Below are 17,401 nucleotides of genomic sequence, written 5' to 3'. Positions count from 1 at the left end.
ACTTCAAATTCTAGCCACATGCTCCTTATTGCCACTTTGGGTATTTCTGAGATTTTCTCTTGCATGCCCTTAGCTTTACAGCTTTTGCATTTCCTGTTGTATTTATTCTCAGACATTTTTGGCACATGTATCTTTATACTAAGACTGGAAACAGGACTTTCTATTAATATCATTTTCAGAATAGAATATAGCCCCTCCCCCCATAACTTCAGTCTATAGAGAGTCAATATATTTTTTCAGAGAAAGTTAATCACTCAATTTTTTTCTGAACCATAATTAAACTTGATGATAAAAAAGTATAAGGACATAGAATGTACTATGTGCCTGTGAGCATGTCCACCACAAATATCTTGATTAAAGTACAAGGACATAGAATGCATTTATTCCCTTATATCTAACAGCTACATAGGATAGGGCTTAACAGAGAGTTACAAGCAAAAAGGAAGAAGGCTTTGAAGAAAGTCTTTAAAAGAAACTATTATTTCTAATATTTATTATTATTATTCTTTAACAAGAAGGGAAACTTTGAAGAGGAACTTTTTACTTTCTACAGCAGCTGAAAAGACCAAAACAGAACCACTGGCTTTCCCCACCTGTGCTCCTTTGGCTTCTGCCCTTTCATGTCCTATGTATGGCTGCCATCATGTGCAGCTCTGTCATTTCTTCTTAGGGCCTGCTTGACACACTTGATCCAGAAAAGCTACTTCCTCCTTTCTGACCACTGTTTGCTTAGTCAGAGCTGGTGTGCCTATAGATCTTCACACCTTTATTCCAATGCTACCTGGCAGGGATAAGAGACACATATACCTATGTGTGTGTGTGTGTGTGTGTTATATAGGTTAATACCTGCATACACATACACACACACACACACACACATGTATAGATGCATATATATACATATATGTATATATATACAATATATATGTGTATATACATATACATATATATATACGCATATACGTATATATATATGTGTATATGCATATATACATATATACATATATATGCATATATACGTATATATGCATATATATGTATATATAACCTGCATATATATATACAGGCTACTGCTCCATTGCTCAGGCTGGGGTGCAGTGGTGCCATCATAGCTCATTGCAGACTTGAACTCCTGGGCTCAAACAATCCTCCTGCCTCTGCTTCCTAAAGCTTTGGAGTTCCAGGTGTGAGCACCATGCCTGTGCATCCTTTTGATCCTTGTATTTGGCCTTCTTGACAGAGCCAGTGCTCCCAGACTTCTAGCAGAAGCCCATTCTCCAGAGGTAAACTGCCAGGAATCCTATGGGGTGGAAGAGGATTCTCTGAGCTCTTAAACTTGGTCCTAAGGTGCTTCCTTGGCTACTTTATGTTTAACAATAGATTGCTAGTGATACTGATGAAACTCTTCTTTTGTTTTAATATCTGACAAATTTCATGCTAATCTTAATTACCAGAGCAACTCTAGGGAACAGTGAATCTTCAAACACAAGATTTTAATATGCTTCCCTTCACGTGAGTGTTCCTTTTATCTATACCTCTAATAAAACATTTGTTCCATTTGATGCCAAAGATTTGCCCTTTCTTTAATTAATTTTGCATATTGCGCATGTTAGATTTTCCCCCATTATTCATATTTTCTCCAGTTGTTCATTTGGGGACTAATTTAAGTAATTTGTACATGTCCTTAGTTTAAAATGGGTTTTGTACATTCACTCAATATTTTGAAGAAAAACCAACCATTGCATGACAAATGTATGTCCTCTAGAATTTTTATTTCTAAACTCCATGGAACTTTTCTGTGTGACTTTCTGTAATATCGAATCTCAGGCAAAAATGACTTACTGTATTAGTCTGTTTTTACACTGCTGATAAAGACATACCCCAGACTGGTTTACAAAACAATCTACAAAGAGGTTTAATTGGACTTACAGTTCCATATGGCTGGGGGAGGGGGGCTCACAATCATGGCGGAAGGCAAGGAGGAGCAAGTCACACCTTCTGTGGATGGCGGGAGGTAAAGAGAGCTTGTGTAAGAAAACCTCCTCTTATAGTAACCTTCAGATTTTGTGAGACTTACTCACTATCATGAGAACAGCATGGAAAAGTCCTGCCCCCATGATTCAGTTACCTCCCACGGGGTCCCTCCCACAACACATGGGAATTCAAGACGAGATTTTTGTGAGGACACAGCCAAACCATATCACTTGTACTGCTCTATGACTCAGCTGATTCATTTCAGAACGACTGTTTCTGAGATGTGTCAATCAAGATGGAAGGTGCTGGGCATAATGAACTGCCGGTTTCCCCCTCAGTTCTGACTCTTGCCTGCAGAGCCCTATCATTGCTTACGTACCCAGAAACCCCAGAGCTCTTTGGAGCACCCAGGGGATTTCACAGGTCTATAAAAAAGAACAACCTGTAAATTGGGCTTGGTGATTCTGTGGGGATATAAACCAACATAATTTGTAATGGAATAAACCACAGCATTAGCCAGTTCAGAGCCCTAAAGCTGAGCTCGTTAGAAGAACCACCACACTTTCAAGTAAACGAATAGGGTGGGGATCCCAGAGGGAGAGGAATCTACCCAGAATCCTCTTCAATTCAGCCCTGGGCTTTTTATCAAGGGCCTTCTGTGTACAGAGTTTAAGGTTAGAGACTTTTAACCCTTCTTTCACTTGTGGACCGGAAAGACAAACTCTAGAAACTTAAGGGGCCCTATTAAATTCCACAAACTAAATACCTGTCCCGAGATGAACAATTCAGAGCATAACAGTTGCTGTGGGCTGAATCCAAGCATATGACGTAATTAGAAATCTACCAGTGTGTCTCCAGAGAATGCATTTTCATTTTTCCATAATATAACACATGCCTATAAAATCCATCTAACATGATCGAATCCATCACTTTTAAAGGAATGAAATTGTTGTGGCTGAAGCTTTCAAGCATGCCCTCACAAACAGTTCCTGCTAATGGACTTAAGAGCTGATTTGGGTTGGCTGGGTGTGGTGGCTCACGCCTGTAATCCCAGCACTTTGGCAGGCCAACATGGGCGCATCACCTGAGGTCAGGAGTTCAAGACCAGCCTCACCAACATGGAGAATCCCCGTCTCTGCTAAAAATACAAAATTAGCAGGGCATGCTGTTAAATGCCTGTAATCACAGTTACTAAGCAGGCTGAGGAAGGAGAATCGCTTGAAACTGGGAGGCGGATGTGGCAGTGAGCCAAGATCATGCCATTGCACTCCAGCCTGGGCAACAAGAGTGAAACTCCATCTCAAAAAAAAAAAAAAAAAAAAAAGCTGATTTGGAGGGAAGCCCCCAATTCCCATATGCTTGACTTCAAAGAACAATCTAGCCGGATCTCAAATAATTGTTCTCCTCAACAGAGTGCTCAACATGGGGTGCAGTGGGTGGTACACAGGGGAAGAAACTCATGGAATGGTGGAGACAGCCGCATAGTCAACCAGATGGGCCAAATCAGATGTAGGGTCAGCGGGATCACGTTTATATGCTTGGAATACATTGCCACCTAGAGGGAACCCAGGTATCTAGGTTTCCATCCTGCAATGATTCAGTCCTTTTATGGGGCCTTCCTGTAAATGATTGAAACAGCACCAACTCCTCTCCAGCATCCAGCCCACCGAGTTCTCAGCAGCATGGCTGCTGTGGGCATCAGAGCTGATTTCTGTTAGTTGATTGGTCGCATCCAGTTGATCATCTTTCTGCTCCAGGAACGCTGCAACTTCTACACCTAGGCTCACCTTGGTTATGATAGCATCAGTGTCTAAAGTTTCCTTAACAGGCTGTAACAATAATCTCTGTCTCATCTATCATCATGTTGCCACCCATTTATTATCCAAAAAAATTATGAAAAATAACCAAGCCTTTGGACTCAGGAAAACCATTAGAATCAATTTGATTTCCCTTGCAGTTGGGAAATGAATTTTAAATTATTCATGTTAACACCCTCCAGATAAATTGAATTTTTAGAGTGTTTAAGAAAAGCTTAGTAAAGACCATCTTTGACATTAACAGATTGTATTTTTTAAATATTAATTTTACATTAACCATTGTTTTTGACAGTCATCTGACCAATGATTTCAAGAATCATTAATGTTAATAAGGAAAGAAGTAAAACCTTAACATTTTAATATTATAAAACATGTTTTTCAACTTTTGTTTCTAGCTATATGACTCACTAGATATCTGGAGACGCTTTTCTGCCACTTAAAAATGTTGGATAAGGCCAGGTGCGGTGGCTCACACCTGTAATCCCAGCACTTTGGGAGGCCAAGGCAGGTAGATCACCTGAGGTCAGGAGTTTGAGATCAGCCTGGCCAACATGGTGAAACCCCGTCTGTACTAAAAATACAAAAATTAGCTGGGTGTGGTGGCCAGTGCCTGTAATCCCAGCTACTCAGGAGGAAGAGGAGGCAGGTGAATCACTTGAACCGGGGAGGCAGAGGTTGCAGTGAGCTGAGATCACACCACTGCACTCCAGCCTGGGCGACGGAGTGAGACTGTATCAAAAAAAAAAAAAAAAAAAAAAAAAATTCTGGATAAGATAGTTTTTTAAAAAAACATTTTTAAAAATGTGCACCTAAGCTTACAGGAAAGTCAAGAAAATCTTCTAAGGCCAGAAAGCTAAGAAGGAACCCAGAGAAAAAGAGCCCTGCATTTGGCATTGCCCTGAATGCATCTGCCAGGAGCTGGTAGCCTCTGGTGGGGGCCTAACCTTCTGCAGCCATAGAATTTATCCTCCAACCTAGAGTGCTTGTGAGGTGAAAGGTGGTGCTATTAATAATACATGAGTATTTCTGCTCCTTCTTGGGATGTAGAAAGCTATGAGAGAACGTCATCCCCATCCTAACAACAAGAAAATGCTGAACAGTGTACAATATTATAACTCTATTTCCTTAAACGCTTCAGAGACTTGAGGTCACAGGCAACCAGGAAAGTGAACTTCAAAGGATAAAAAGCATCTCTAATGAGTCAGGATACGGAATTGTTGCACCTTTGGCAGAGTATGGGAGCAAGAGGAGGAGGCCATGGAGTGAGTAATAAGAAATATTTTTGACAAGATAATGAATTCCTTACTTTGGGAGGCTGAGGTGGGCAGATCACTTGAGGTCAGGTGACCAGCCTGGCCAACATGGTGAAACTCTGTCTCTACCTGCCCCCAAAAAAAGTAGTTGTGTGCGGTGCTTAGTGCCTGCAATCCCAGCTACTTGGGGGGCTGAGGTACTAGAATCACTTGGACCCAGGAGGTGGAGGCTGCAGTGAGCTGAGATCACGCCACTGCACTCGAACCTGGGTGACATAGGGAGACTGTCTCAAAAAGAATTTCTAAAGACTGAGTATGCACTCATATCTCGTATTAATTTAGAATAACTGGGAGGCCCAGACACAGAGTTCACACACACTCCCAAGCTTCTCTCCACAGTCTCCATGGGGAAGAGGGGGTGCTTTTGAGGAAGACTGAGGCAGGGCAAAAGGCTGGAGAGAGCCCCCATTTAGTGGCACAGGACGTGGGAAGAAGTGGCGGCCCCGACACCTTGATGCTCCTCTCATGGGAGCTAAAGCCTTAATTAAGCTGTCAGGAAGAACCAGCAAGCCCTTGAGAAGCAAAGTCCTCTGCTTCTGCAGGGCGGCCAGCAATCCTGTCTTTCCAAATCTTGGTATTCAGGCAGAGATCTGCTTCTGGGAAAAGGATAGAAGCAAAAGCCATCTGCCCCTGAGGAGAGACAGTAAAGCTCTTTGAGGCCTGGAGGCTACACCAGTGGACAGCCAAGGTCTGCTTCTCCTCCCAGAGGGGCAGGAACCTGTCCAGACATGGGACAGGTTGCTCAGCTGATTAGCCAGGGGAGCATAGACCAAGATGGAACATGGTAGAGAGTAGATTTGGAAGGGGCAGAAAGAAAACACTCAGCACAATGATTAAAGAATTTTGAGAGAGATAGAGAGCTAGAGGAACAAGAAGCTAGAAGAGAGACACAAAATAACCAAACAAAATTCTATAAATGAAAAATATAAAAATTGTATTCATTTTGGTTGATAAGCAGCCGATGAGATAGTGATATGGTTTGGCTGTGTCCCCACTCAAATCTCATCTTGAATTGTAGCTCCCAAAATTCCCACATGTTGTGGGAGGGATGCAGTAGGAGATAATTAAATCTTTGGGGTGGTTCCCCCATACTGTTCTCATGGCAGTAAGTCTCACAAGATCTGACGATTTTTTTTTTGTTGTTATTTATTTATTCAGAGACAGGGGCTCTCTCTGTCACCCAGGTTGGAGTGCAGTGGTGCAATCTTGGCTCACTGCAAACTCTGCTCCCAAGTTCAAGTGATTCTCCTGCCTCAGCCTCCCCAGTAGCTGAGATTACAGGCACGTGCCACCACACCTGGCTAATTTTTTGTATTTTCAGTAGAAAAGGTGTTAAACCATATTGGCCAGGCTGGTCTCAAACTCCTGACCTCAGGTGATCTGTCTGCCTTGGCCTCTCAAAGTGCTGAGATTACAGGCATGAGTCACCATGTTCAGTTGAGGTCGGATGATTTTATAAGTCATTTCCCCTTTCACTTGGCTCTCATTTTCTCTCTTGCCTGCTGCCATGTAAGACATTCCTTGCTCTTCTGCCATGATTGTGAGGCCTCCCCAGCCTTATGGAACTGCAAGTCAATTTTTCCTCTGTCCTTTATCAATTACCCAGTCTTGAGTATGTCTTTATTAGCAGCACGAGAACAGACTAATACAGATAAACTGATAGATGGCCAGCAGGAAGAAGTATAGTAGAAAGTAAGTTACCCAAGCAGCGGAGGGGGGAAAAAAACTGAAAAATATGAAAGAAGGGCTAGGAAGTATTGAGTGAGAAAGTCTAACATATGTCTAGTTCACTCACATTTTGGGACACATTAAGCAATATTCAAAGAGATCATCGCTATTTCCCATAATTGAAAAAAAAAGACTATGACTATTTATTTACTCTGACTACAAAAACCCAGAAGAGAAGTCGTAACTCTTAGATTCAAGAAGGCCAATAGGTCCTGAGCAAGATAAATAAAAATAAAGTGACATTCAGATACACTGTAAAAAAGCTTCAGATTCCCCCAAACAGAGAGGAAAAAGAAAAACAAATGCCAAAAAGAAACAATAACTAGATTAATAGTGAACTTCTTATTGGCAAGAAAGCATGTCAGAACACAATGGAATAATCTCTTCAAATTGCTGAAGGAAATTAACTGTAGCTTGAATCCTATACAAATCTAACTTCGATTCCAAAGGAAAGACAAAGTAAGACATTTATAGACAAAAATTGAAAGGGGTTACTACTAAGACACCCTTATAAAGAAGCTTTAAAAGGTTATTTTTTAGGAAGAAAAAAGAATACAGAAGAAAGATCTAACATACGAGGAAGAATTTTGAGCTAAGAAAATAGGAAACTGCTGTTTAAACCTAAATTAACATTGACAGTATAAAACCACAGTAATAATGGCTAATTTCTGGTGTTTAAAAAGTGAGATTGAGTTAAAATACTAGGAAGAAGAGCATATGAACAGGAAGCCAGGAATGAAAGGTTAAGCAGCCTCACTGCTCTTTGATCGTTGGTCAGAATGGTAAGGATATAAATAAACATTAGGCTTGGTTAGCTTATATGTTAAAATGCCTAGGGTAACTTCTAAATGAATGGAAACAGTGTTTATAACTTCTAAATAAATACAGAGAAAATGAAAAAAAAATCATTTAATTCAAAAGAAAGCAAGAAAGGGGAGAATATATAGAATGTAAAATAATTATCTCCCTAAAACTGAATATTTTTAGTTTAATCAACATTGTCTTCTAGCACAGAGACACTAAAAAAAATTGTATTCACTGGGAAACTTATTTCTTTCTAATCTTCAGGTTGTTTAAAATAATTTATACTCGGGTCGGGCACGGTGGCTTACGCCTGTAATCCCAGCACTTTGGGAGGCTGAGGTGGGTGGATCACGAGATCAAGAGATCAAGACCATCCTGGTCAACATGGTGAAACCCCGTCTCTCCTAAAAATACAAAAAATTAGCTAGGCATGGTGGCGCTTGCCTGTAATCCCAGCTACTCAGGAGGCTGAGGTAGGAGAATTGCCTGAACCCAGGAGGCGGAGGTTGTGGTGAGCCGAGATCGCGCCATTGCACTCCAGCCTGGGTAACAAGAGCGAAACTCCTTCTCAAAAAAAAAAAATAATAATAATAATAATAATTTATACTCATATAGCCGATCTTTTTCTTTTCTTTCTTTCTTTCTTTTATTTTTTTTAGACAAGGGTTTCCCTCTGTAGTCCAGGCTGGAGTGCAGTGGTGCTATCTCTGCTCACTGTAATCTCTGCCTCCTGGGTCCAAGTGATTCCCCTGCCTCAATTTCCTGAGTACCTGGGATTGTAGGTGCACACCACTATGCTGGGCTAATTTTTGTATTTTTAGCGAAGATGGGTTTAATCATGTTGGCTAGGCTGGTCTCAAACTCCTGACCTCAAGTCATCTGCCTGCCTTGGCCTTCCAAAGTGCTGGGATTACTGGCATGAGCCACTGTGCTTGACCCTTTTTCTTTTTTTAATTTAATGTTTTTTCTCTGTCCCCTCATTTTTTCTCTCTCTCTTTTCCTTCTTCCATCTGTTTATCTGCCCATCTATTAATATCACCTATTTATCCTTCTGTCCATCCATCCATCCATCTGCGCAATCATCCATCCACTTCTCCTTCTATACCCTCAACCCTCTTTTCTTCTAAACACCTACCTATTACGCTCCCACCTACCTATTCCTTCATTGATTCACTTTATAACCAGAATCTTTTTTTCCAACCCAGACCTCTCTCCAAGCCCTGCTACTTGACATCTCCTTAGACTTTTCATAGGTGCCTCAAACTTTGTATGTCCCAAACACAACCTTTGGTTCATCCCCACACAAAGTACCCCCCTACCCAAGCCTTCATCAATACAGCAAGTGGCACCACCAACCGTTTAACTGCTCAGCCAAAATCCTAGGAGTCACCTTGATGATTCTTTGTCTCATGCCTCATATTCCATCCTCAGCAAGTGTTGTCAGACTCTACCCTGAGCCTGATGGTGTCTTGCCATCTCCACTGCTACTATCCTCTGTCCACACCATCAGGCTTTCCTTTCTTCGAAAACACTGGAATAGTCACATAGCCACCATGCACCTTGCTCTACTTACTATCCTTTCCCACAGCGGCCAGAGTGATCTTTTCAGTGTGAATTAGAGCATGTCATCCCATTCCTAAAAGCTCCTGTGGCTTCCCATTGTTGTCTAGAAATAAACAGAAAGTCTCCACTATGCCCCATGTGGCTGCTAGGATCTGACATCTACTCAGCCTCTGACCTGGTCTTCCTCTGCGCGTTACATTCCTTTGGCTCCGGCTCCACTGGCTGCCTTCCTGTTCCTCCAGCACGCCCAGCTTGTGTCTGACTCAGGCCTTTGGATCTGCTGCTCCCTCCTCCAGACCTGCAAGATCTGGTCTCTGCTGAAATGTCACATCCTCAGAGAGACGTTGACTGAGCATGCTGTTTTATGTTCATCTGAACATTTATTTTTCAGCATTTGAAGTTATCCTTTAAAAGAAACAGCTCATTGTCTGTGCCTCTTGAGGGCAAGGACTTTGTTTATTGTTATATTCTCAGGGTCTATACTTATGCCTGGATCACAGTGGGGGCTCAGTTCTTATTTGTTGAATGACTGTTGGGCATTAATTAATTTCACAACTTGGAGTGGAATTAGCAACCTACATTGATTTGAACAATGACTTAAATCCCTATGATATATCAAATTAAGGCAAATAATCAGCCAATAAAAATACCTTTGCCACAAATTTGACCAATCAAAGGTTAATTACTATGTAAAGAGTTACTACAAACAAATAAAAAGAACACTAACACACTAGTTAAGGGTGCATTATAGTCCAGGTAGGACCTCACCTATCAGAGCTAACAAGCATTTGTACCTCCTCAGTCATGGTTTTGAGGTCTCCTGCCTCCTTAGTATTATAGAGGACCCAGAATCTCTCCTGGGGTCATGAAACAGGAGGTGATCCTCCAATATTGTGCTGACATACTTACAGTCCTCACAAACCCTTTGAAAACAGCCCTTTCATTTTTTTTTGCCAAGCTTTGGTGTAAGGCTTATTTGTGTTAGGCCATGCTGCCATCCTTCGAGAACACTTCAGAAGGCTCCCTCCCCTCACACTGTACTGCATGAGGGTGGGCATGGGATGCCATCCTTAAGAACCACCCCACCCACTCCCAAGACATGAGGAAGTCTGCCCCCTTCACTCCCTGCTAGATCAGTTCTGCCTTCCCTCCCATGCAGTGTCGGCCTTCCTCAGTCAGCCTTGTTGGAGAGAAGACTCCTGCATGCTCTGCACAGAAACTCAGGCTGAAGTTCTGCAGTCTGAGAATGTTTTGACCACTCTCAGATGCTAGAAAAGCCAGGAACCCAAACTCAACACAAATTCTTTATGGAGTGAGAAGGAAAGATTCTTACACTTAACCTAAGTCTCATACATAAGCAAGGACAAGGCAGATGTTAGTAACACAATGACTATTTTGATATATATCCTTTGCCAAATAGAATTACTCTGATAAATGTAAATAAATACTCTCCCTTTCTAAGTAGAGGGACCATCAATAATTACCAGGTTTTTTATTTCCCAAATTACAAAATACTTAATACCTATTCTATTTTATATCAATGCAAAGCACAGGTAAGAACTGGACATTTGCGGAGGGGCTATATAGCATCTATTAGGTTCATTTTTTTCTTACACTTTGCAAAACTGAGTTAGTGCATGTGAGGATTTATGTATTATTGCAAGCAAATCAACTTAAGTATTACAAACAATCTAATCACTGTCTTATTTTGAAAGCATTAAGATAACTTACATTGCTAGGCATTCAATTGATCTTTTGTTATTTGTCTTGTATTTTCAAATGATTATATTTCCCTGCAGACAGTGGCAATACCAATGAGAAATAGGATGTCCTTTCATCAGTGATGTAGATTATTTCATTTCTAAATATTCACATAATATGCTTACATGTGTTTCATTCTTAATATTCCAAAGTCAATCTGTTCCCCAATAGTTTTTTTATTAGAAAGGAAAATATTTCACATCAAACATTTTAATAATATTGTGAATCCAATTTGAAATATTTTTAAAATGTGATAAAGTGCCAATAGCATTAATGTACAAAGAAGCCATCTAAATTGATATAAAAATGACTTAAATCTGTATAAATCAAATTAAGGCAAATCATAAGCCAATAAAAATACTTTTGCCACAAATTTGACCAAAGGTTTATAATTACTATGTAAACAGTTATTACAAACTAATAAGAAGAACACTAACACACTAATTAAGGGGCACTATAGTCCAATGTTTAAGAGCTCAGGCTCTGGAATTAGAGCAGGGTTTAAATCCAGGCTCTGTCACATTCTGTGTGATGTTGGACAAGATCTGTATCATCAATATACTTCTTAGAGTTCTAATTCGTAATACAGATATAATAAACATGACTGCTTGCAGTGTAATTGAAAAGAGTAAGTAAGATCATACATGAACAACTTTTGGTGCAATTACCAGGACTCAGTACTTACTGTTATTTTGCCAAAAGATATGAATAGGCAGTTTGCAAAAGAAGAAATACAAATGACTAGTAGACATAAGCAGAAAGTTAATCTCCCTAGGAATCAGTTAGATACAAATGAATACAGCAATGGGAGGCCATTTTTTCTTAGAGAATTTGCATTTTAAAATATATTCTAATTCTCTATTTTGATACATGTAGTAAGTTCTGGAATGAATATAAATTCAGACAATTTTTTCAGAAGGCAGCTTGGTAATCTTTATCTAGTGCTTTCAACATTTTCATAGCCTTTGACCAAGGCTTCAGCCATTGTTCTACTCCAGCGGGCATTACACATTGTAGTTTGAATTGGGGCTCCTGGCAGCAACATTTATATAGAATACACTGTGTTTGGTGCTCCTAGGGTTGTACAGCTAGTGGCCCTGCCATTGACGTGTTCAACTTACAGCAAGCAAGCCTAAGAAAATAAACAGAAAGGCACATATGGATTTATGTGCAAAGATGTTTGCCCAAAAGTAATCCACAAAAAGGAAAAAACTGAGAAACAACCTAAATTCCAATCAATGGAGGAATAACAACATAAATTATTGTAGATTAATAGGAAGGAATTTTATATTGCCATTTAAAGTCACATTAGGAACCTATAATGACACAGGAAATAATCATACAAGTTCATTCTGAAAGGAAAATAGCTCTATTATTGCCTCCAACTAGAAAAGTAAAATGTACTCATTTTAAAAATTACACAATCTAGAAAAACTAAATAAAGTAGACACTAATAATCTTAACATTCCAAAGCAGACATTTTTTATACAAGTCCTAACAAAGTTTTTCCACATGAATGTTCATATTGCTATGTAATGTAAAGTGCAAAAATTAGGCTGCTAAAGTGCTAATTCCCAAGGCGGGGGGAAGTACTAAGGTATTTATTCGTGGTGGAGGGAAGATAGACGATTTCTTTTTTTGTTTTACTTATCTCTTTCTTGCCTCTAACATGTCTACAGTAAGCATGAATTACTTTATAAGAAAAACATCTTAAATAACATAAATGCTGTAAATAACTTTTTCTTACTTAAATTATGACTATTTCTTTCAGTGCTCTGAAAGATGGAATATTTTTTAAAAAGACAATATTCCTTTTGCAAAATGAGAACGAATACTCATTAATCATTGTGCCGTCTTCCTCTTAATGAAAACCTGCAAATACGTATGCAAATGAGCTGAACTCCCGGTGACAGGAGGCGCTACAGAAGAGAAGGTAATGACAGACTTTGAAAAATAGGAGTGCAGAGGAAGCTTAGCAGTGGTGGAGTCTTTCTATTCAATGCCTTAGAAGAGTTGTATTAATCTAATAGTGTTCCTCCTACCAGTAATGAAATAAGATGATAAGCAGCATTAAAAAACAAAAGCTCGTCATTGTGGCATGACGCATAGAGTATAGCAGAATAGGTATATGGTGACCCAGATCAAAATGAAAACATAGAAAGTTGTAATGTTCTTCAGACATTTTCAGAAGTCCTGCCAGATCATCCTATTTAACTACGTGACAAGTTTAGTCTGTATTACCCACGTTAAACCTCCTACAGTATTTTTATCCATTATCACACATTTGGATCAAAACTTTAAAATAGCAGTTCAGCGTTCAAATATTTTGTCTGCACAATTACATACACTCATGCTTAAGACCACAAATTGAGTAAACCCAATGTTCCTCAAGATTATTAGCATTCAGCAGTAAAAGCTTTAATGTCACAAGAGGGTCTGAAGCATTAAGGTTCTTGAATACGACTGTCCCAAGGAGAATTGGAGGTAAGCTTATAGGAAATTAAATTCCTTGGACACAGTAGAAGAGAAGAGAGACAGCATCCTATTGTGTTAATCCCGTTTCTGCCCTTTCATGTGGAAAATCAGGACAGCCTGCTGCCTTTAAATGGCCTGAGAATCCAGAACAAAGATAAATGCTGAGCTGGATTCTACATTTTTGAAATTCTATTATAGGAAAGATTCTTGGGTTAGAGAAGGAATATATGAAAACATCAAAGCACCATCGCTGCCCTCCAGAATCTTCCCATCGTATGAGAGAGACAGGTAGAAAGAAAACTGGAAAACATAGCACTTTTCTCTCTGTTTTTTGGGGGGACGGGGGACAGGTCTTGCTCTGTTACCCAGACTGGAGTGCCATGGTGTGATTTCAGCTCACCGCAACTTCTGTCTCTTGGGTTCAAACAATTCTGATGCCTCAGCCTCCTGAGTAGCTGGGTTTACAAGTGTGTGCCACCACACCTGGCTAACTTTTGTATTTTTAGTAGAGACAGTTTTTCCATGTTGGCCAGGCTGCTCAAACTTCTGGCCTCAAGTGGTCTGCCTGTCTCGGCCTTCCAAAATGCTGGGATTAAAAGCGTGAGCCACCACTCCTGGGCCAGATTTTTTTTTTTTTTTAGATGAAGTATCGCTCTGTCACCCAGGCTGGAACGCAGCCATGTGATCTCGGCTCACTGCAACCTCTGCCTACCGGGTGCAAGTAATTCTCTGCCTCGGCCTCCGGAGTAGCTGGAATTACAGGCACCCGCCACCATGCCTAGCTAACTGGTATTTTCAGTAGAGATAGAGTTTCACTATCTTGGCCAGGCTGGTCTTGAACTCCTGACCTTGTGATCCACCTGCCTCAGCCTCCCAAAGTGTGAGCCACCGTGCCCTGCCGGCCTGGAATTTTTTAAGTGCTGAATTGGTGGCATTCTCTAGAGAAAGAGAACCAACAGAGAGAGATATATGGAAGATATATGTATAGGATATATGATATATGTAGAGTAGATATACATATAATAGGAGATACATATGAAGTCAGTTCTCCATATTTGTAGGTTCTACATGCATGCATTCAACCAACCAAAAATATTAGAAAAGACAATAAAAATTACAATATAACAGTTAAAAATAATACAAATAAAAAACAATGAAGTATAACAATGAGTTACATAGCATCTACGTAGTATAGGTATTATAAGTAATCCAGAGATGATTCCAAGTATACAGGAGTCTATGCATAGGTTATATGCAAATACTACACTATTTTATATAAGACACTTGAGCATGTGCAGATTTTGATCTCTGAGTCAGGGTTTTGGATCTAATCTCCCATGGATACCAAAGGACTACTAACTGCATAGGAGATACAGATAGATTAGATGACAGATAGATAGATGGATAGAAAAGATATTTATAGAAGAAATGTATATAGGTGATATATTGAGATGAATAGAGGAGACATTTATAGAAGAAATATATATAGGAGATATATATACAATCTACATATATGATATATAGTGGATATGTATGATAGATATATTTAGGAATATTATATATGGTATATCTCATATCTCATACATCTATATATCTCATAGATATATATTTATATGAAAAAATATATGACTGTATGAGATATACAGATAAGAGAGATTTAGTATATGCAATTGGCTCACCGATTATGGAGTGAGTCCCAGATCTGCAGGATGAGATGGCATGTGAGAGACCCAGGAGAGCTGATGGTATAGTTCCTGTCAAGACAGCAGGTTAGAACCCCAGGAGGAGCCAGTGTTTCAGTCTGAATCTGAAGGCAGAAAAAAAGCTGATGATCTAGTCCAAAGGAAGAGTTTCCTTCTGAAAGGAAAATAGAAGAAATACAAATGACTAGTAGACATAAGCAGAAAGTTAATCTCCCTAGGAATCAGTTAGATACAAATGAATACAGCAATGGGAGGCCAGCAATGGGATGGCCTCACTTGGCCATTACTCCCAAGTGAGGGTCAGCCTTTTTGTTTCCTTCAGGCCTTCAACTGAATTGATGGGGCCCATCTACATAATGGGGGACAATTTGCTTTACTCAATGTGCTGATTTAAATGTTAACTTCATCCAAAAACTCACAGAGACACCCAGAAATGATGTTTGACCTCATACCTGGGCGCCCCGTAGCCCAATCAAGTTGATGCATAAAATTAACCATCACACCTGAGTTGACCACTGTCAACATTTAATTTTTCACCACTTCAATGTCAGCCCTGAGGAATGGGAGTTTGTGTGAATGAGGACAAAAATTTTGGGGTATAAAGAATCAGCTAAAATGCTTTTGCCTCTCTGCTGCTGCCACCGTTGAGAGTGGTTGGTAAGTGCATTTGTCTGCGATACCATGTCTTTCTGTCCAAGTTGAGGGTTTTATTTTCATATATTCAGAACACATAAGAAGTTGTGAGATTTTTTTTTTCTCCAAAGCAATTTTTCTAGCTGTGGTGTGAAGTATTTCTCAGGCATAAACATCACCTTTCAACCCCATCTGAGCTGAAAATCCCATTTCTAATCTTCTTTATGATTGAGAAATGATAGAGTGGATTTGCTGGAAAACATCTGCCTCACTGACAGCTGGCTGTTCTTGTGGGAGTGACTCTAAAGTAAGTGCCTATGGTTTCTGTTTATTTGTTGAGAAGTATATTTTAAAGATCATAACATAAACAAAGATTTGAAGAATTGCCCCACATTGATTGAGAAATTTTCATGCTGATGTTAGATTCTAATCTATTTTCTCATATCATGATGTCTGTGGCTACATGATCTTGATAAGAATTTGATTCCCTCTTTTTCCTTCATGACCAGAGGCAATCCTGACAAAATCACGGAGGAACATTAGCTCTTACCATTTCCAGCCAACCTCTTTGAGAGTATAATCTATTCTCTGAATCCCATCTCTCTTATCAAGCCTCCAAACCTTAGCAGCACACCAAAATCACCTGGGAATTAAAAACAAAGAAAAGGCTGCTGTTTGGGTTCTACCTTCCACCACTCTCAGATTCTGATTTGCTTATTCTGGGGTGTGATCTGGGCGCTGAGATTTCTAAAAGCCTTCTGAGTGATTCTCATGGATACCCCGAGTTGCAAACCGTCACCCTAGGACCCTTATTATTCGCATCACCTTCAAGCTTGTTAGAAATGCAGGGGCTGCCCCAGAACTGCTGAATGTGAATCTGCATTTTAGCAAGACCAGTATGTGGCTATATTAAAGGTTGCATAGCCCTGTCCTATGTGTTGGTCCCCCCTCGAAATTAAATTCAGCTTTTGGGGATAGGGAAACTCACCCATGTGAAAATTGTTATTTTATTTAATTCCTTCAGTTCCCCAGAGAGGACCAAACTATAACAGATGTTCACTGTATTTGAGTAAGTTTAAGAAGTAAAAGTTATAATATGGAACTTTGAGCAACTGGAAGTTGAACAGGATGGAGTTTTTGATTAGAGAATAATGTTGATACCTTGAAATCCTTGTACTCAGGCAAATGGCTTCTTAGTCTCCCTATACTATGCCTGTCCCTGCCAGGGCCCTTGGGGTCAGGAGCGCAAGTCCTATGAGTTCCCCAGAGCCTGCACTGCCCCAAAGTTTACGTTTTAGGCAAAGAAAAATGACAGTATCATCCTAGGTTCAAATTGAAAAACGTAAGTAGGCCATGCACAGTGGCTCACGCTTGTACCAGCACTTTGGGAGGCCAAGCTGAATAGATTACTTAGGCCCAGGAGTCTGAGACCAGCCTGGACAACATTGCAAAACCCTGGCTCCACTAAAAATGTAAAAAAGTATCCATGTGCCTGTAGTCCCAGCTGCTTGTAGGGCTGAGGAGGGAGGATCAACTGAGCTCAGGAGGTCAAGGCTGCAGCAGTGAGCTGTGATTGTATCACTCTATTCCAGCCTGGGCAACAGAGATGAAAGCAAAAGAAAAAAGGAAG

The 17,401-nt window shown here is 40.0% G+C and overlaps 1 protein-coding gene across 2 annotated transcripts in view; it reads right to left on the bottom strand.

The window, feature by feature from the left end:
• CPVL (carboxypeptidase vitellogenic like) overlaps positions 1-17,098 on the bottom strand; it is a 196,547-nt gene extending 179,449 nt beyond the window's left edge. Inside the window, exons 1-3 of one of the 2 annotated variants that reach the window (XM_021670137.2) lie at positions 16,322-17,098; positions 15,115-15,242; positions 1,930-1,998 (exon numbers count right to left, since the gene is read on the bottom strand). In XM_021670137.2, coding sequence (XP_021525812.2) covers positions 1,930-1,998; positions 15,115-15,242; positions 16,322-16,324 — 200 coding nt within the window. In that variant the 5' untranslated portion in view covers positions 16,325-17,098. The remainder of the gene's footprint in view (positions 1-1,929; positions 1,999-15,114; positions 15,243-16,321) is intronic. The other variant, XM_064380524.1, reaches the window with a different exon arrangement.
• Positions 17,099-17,401: the final 303 nt, after the last annotated feature.

This window comes from Aotus nancymaae, unplaced genomic scaffold (genome assembly GCF_030222135.1).
Source record: "Aotus nancymaae isolate 86718 unplaced genomic scaffold, 86718_ANA_hifiasm-v0.15.2.pri h1tg000025l, whole genome shotgun sequence".
NCBI classification, from domain to species: domain Eukaryota; kingdom Metazoa; phylum Chordata; class Mammalia; order Primates; family Aotidae; genus Aotus; species Aotus nancymaae.
This window is presented reverse-complemented; position numbering and strand designations above follow the sequence as displayed.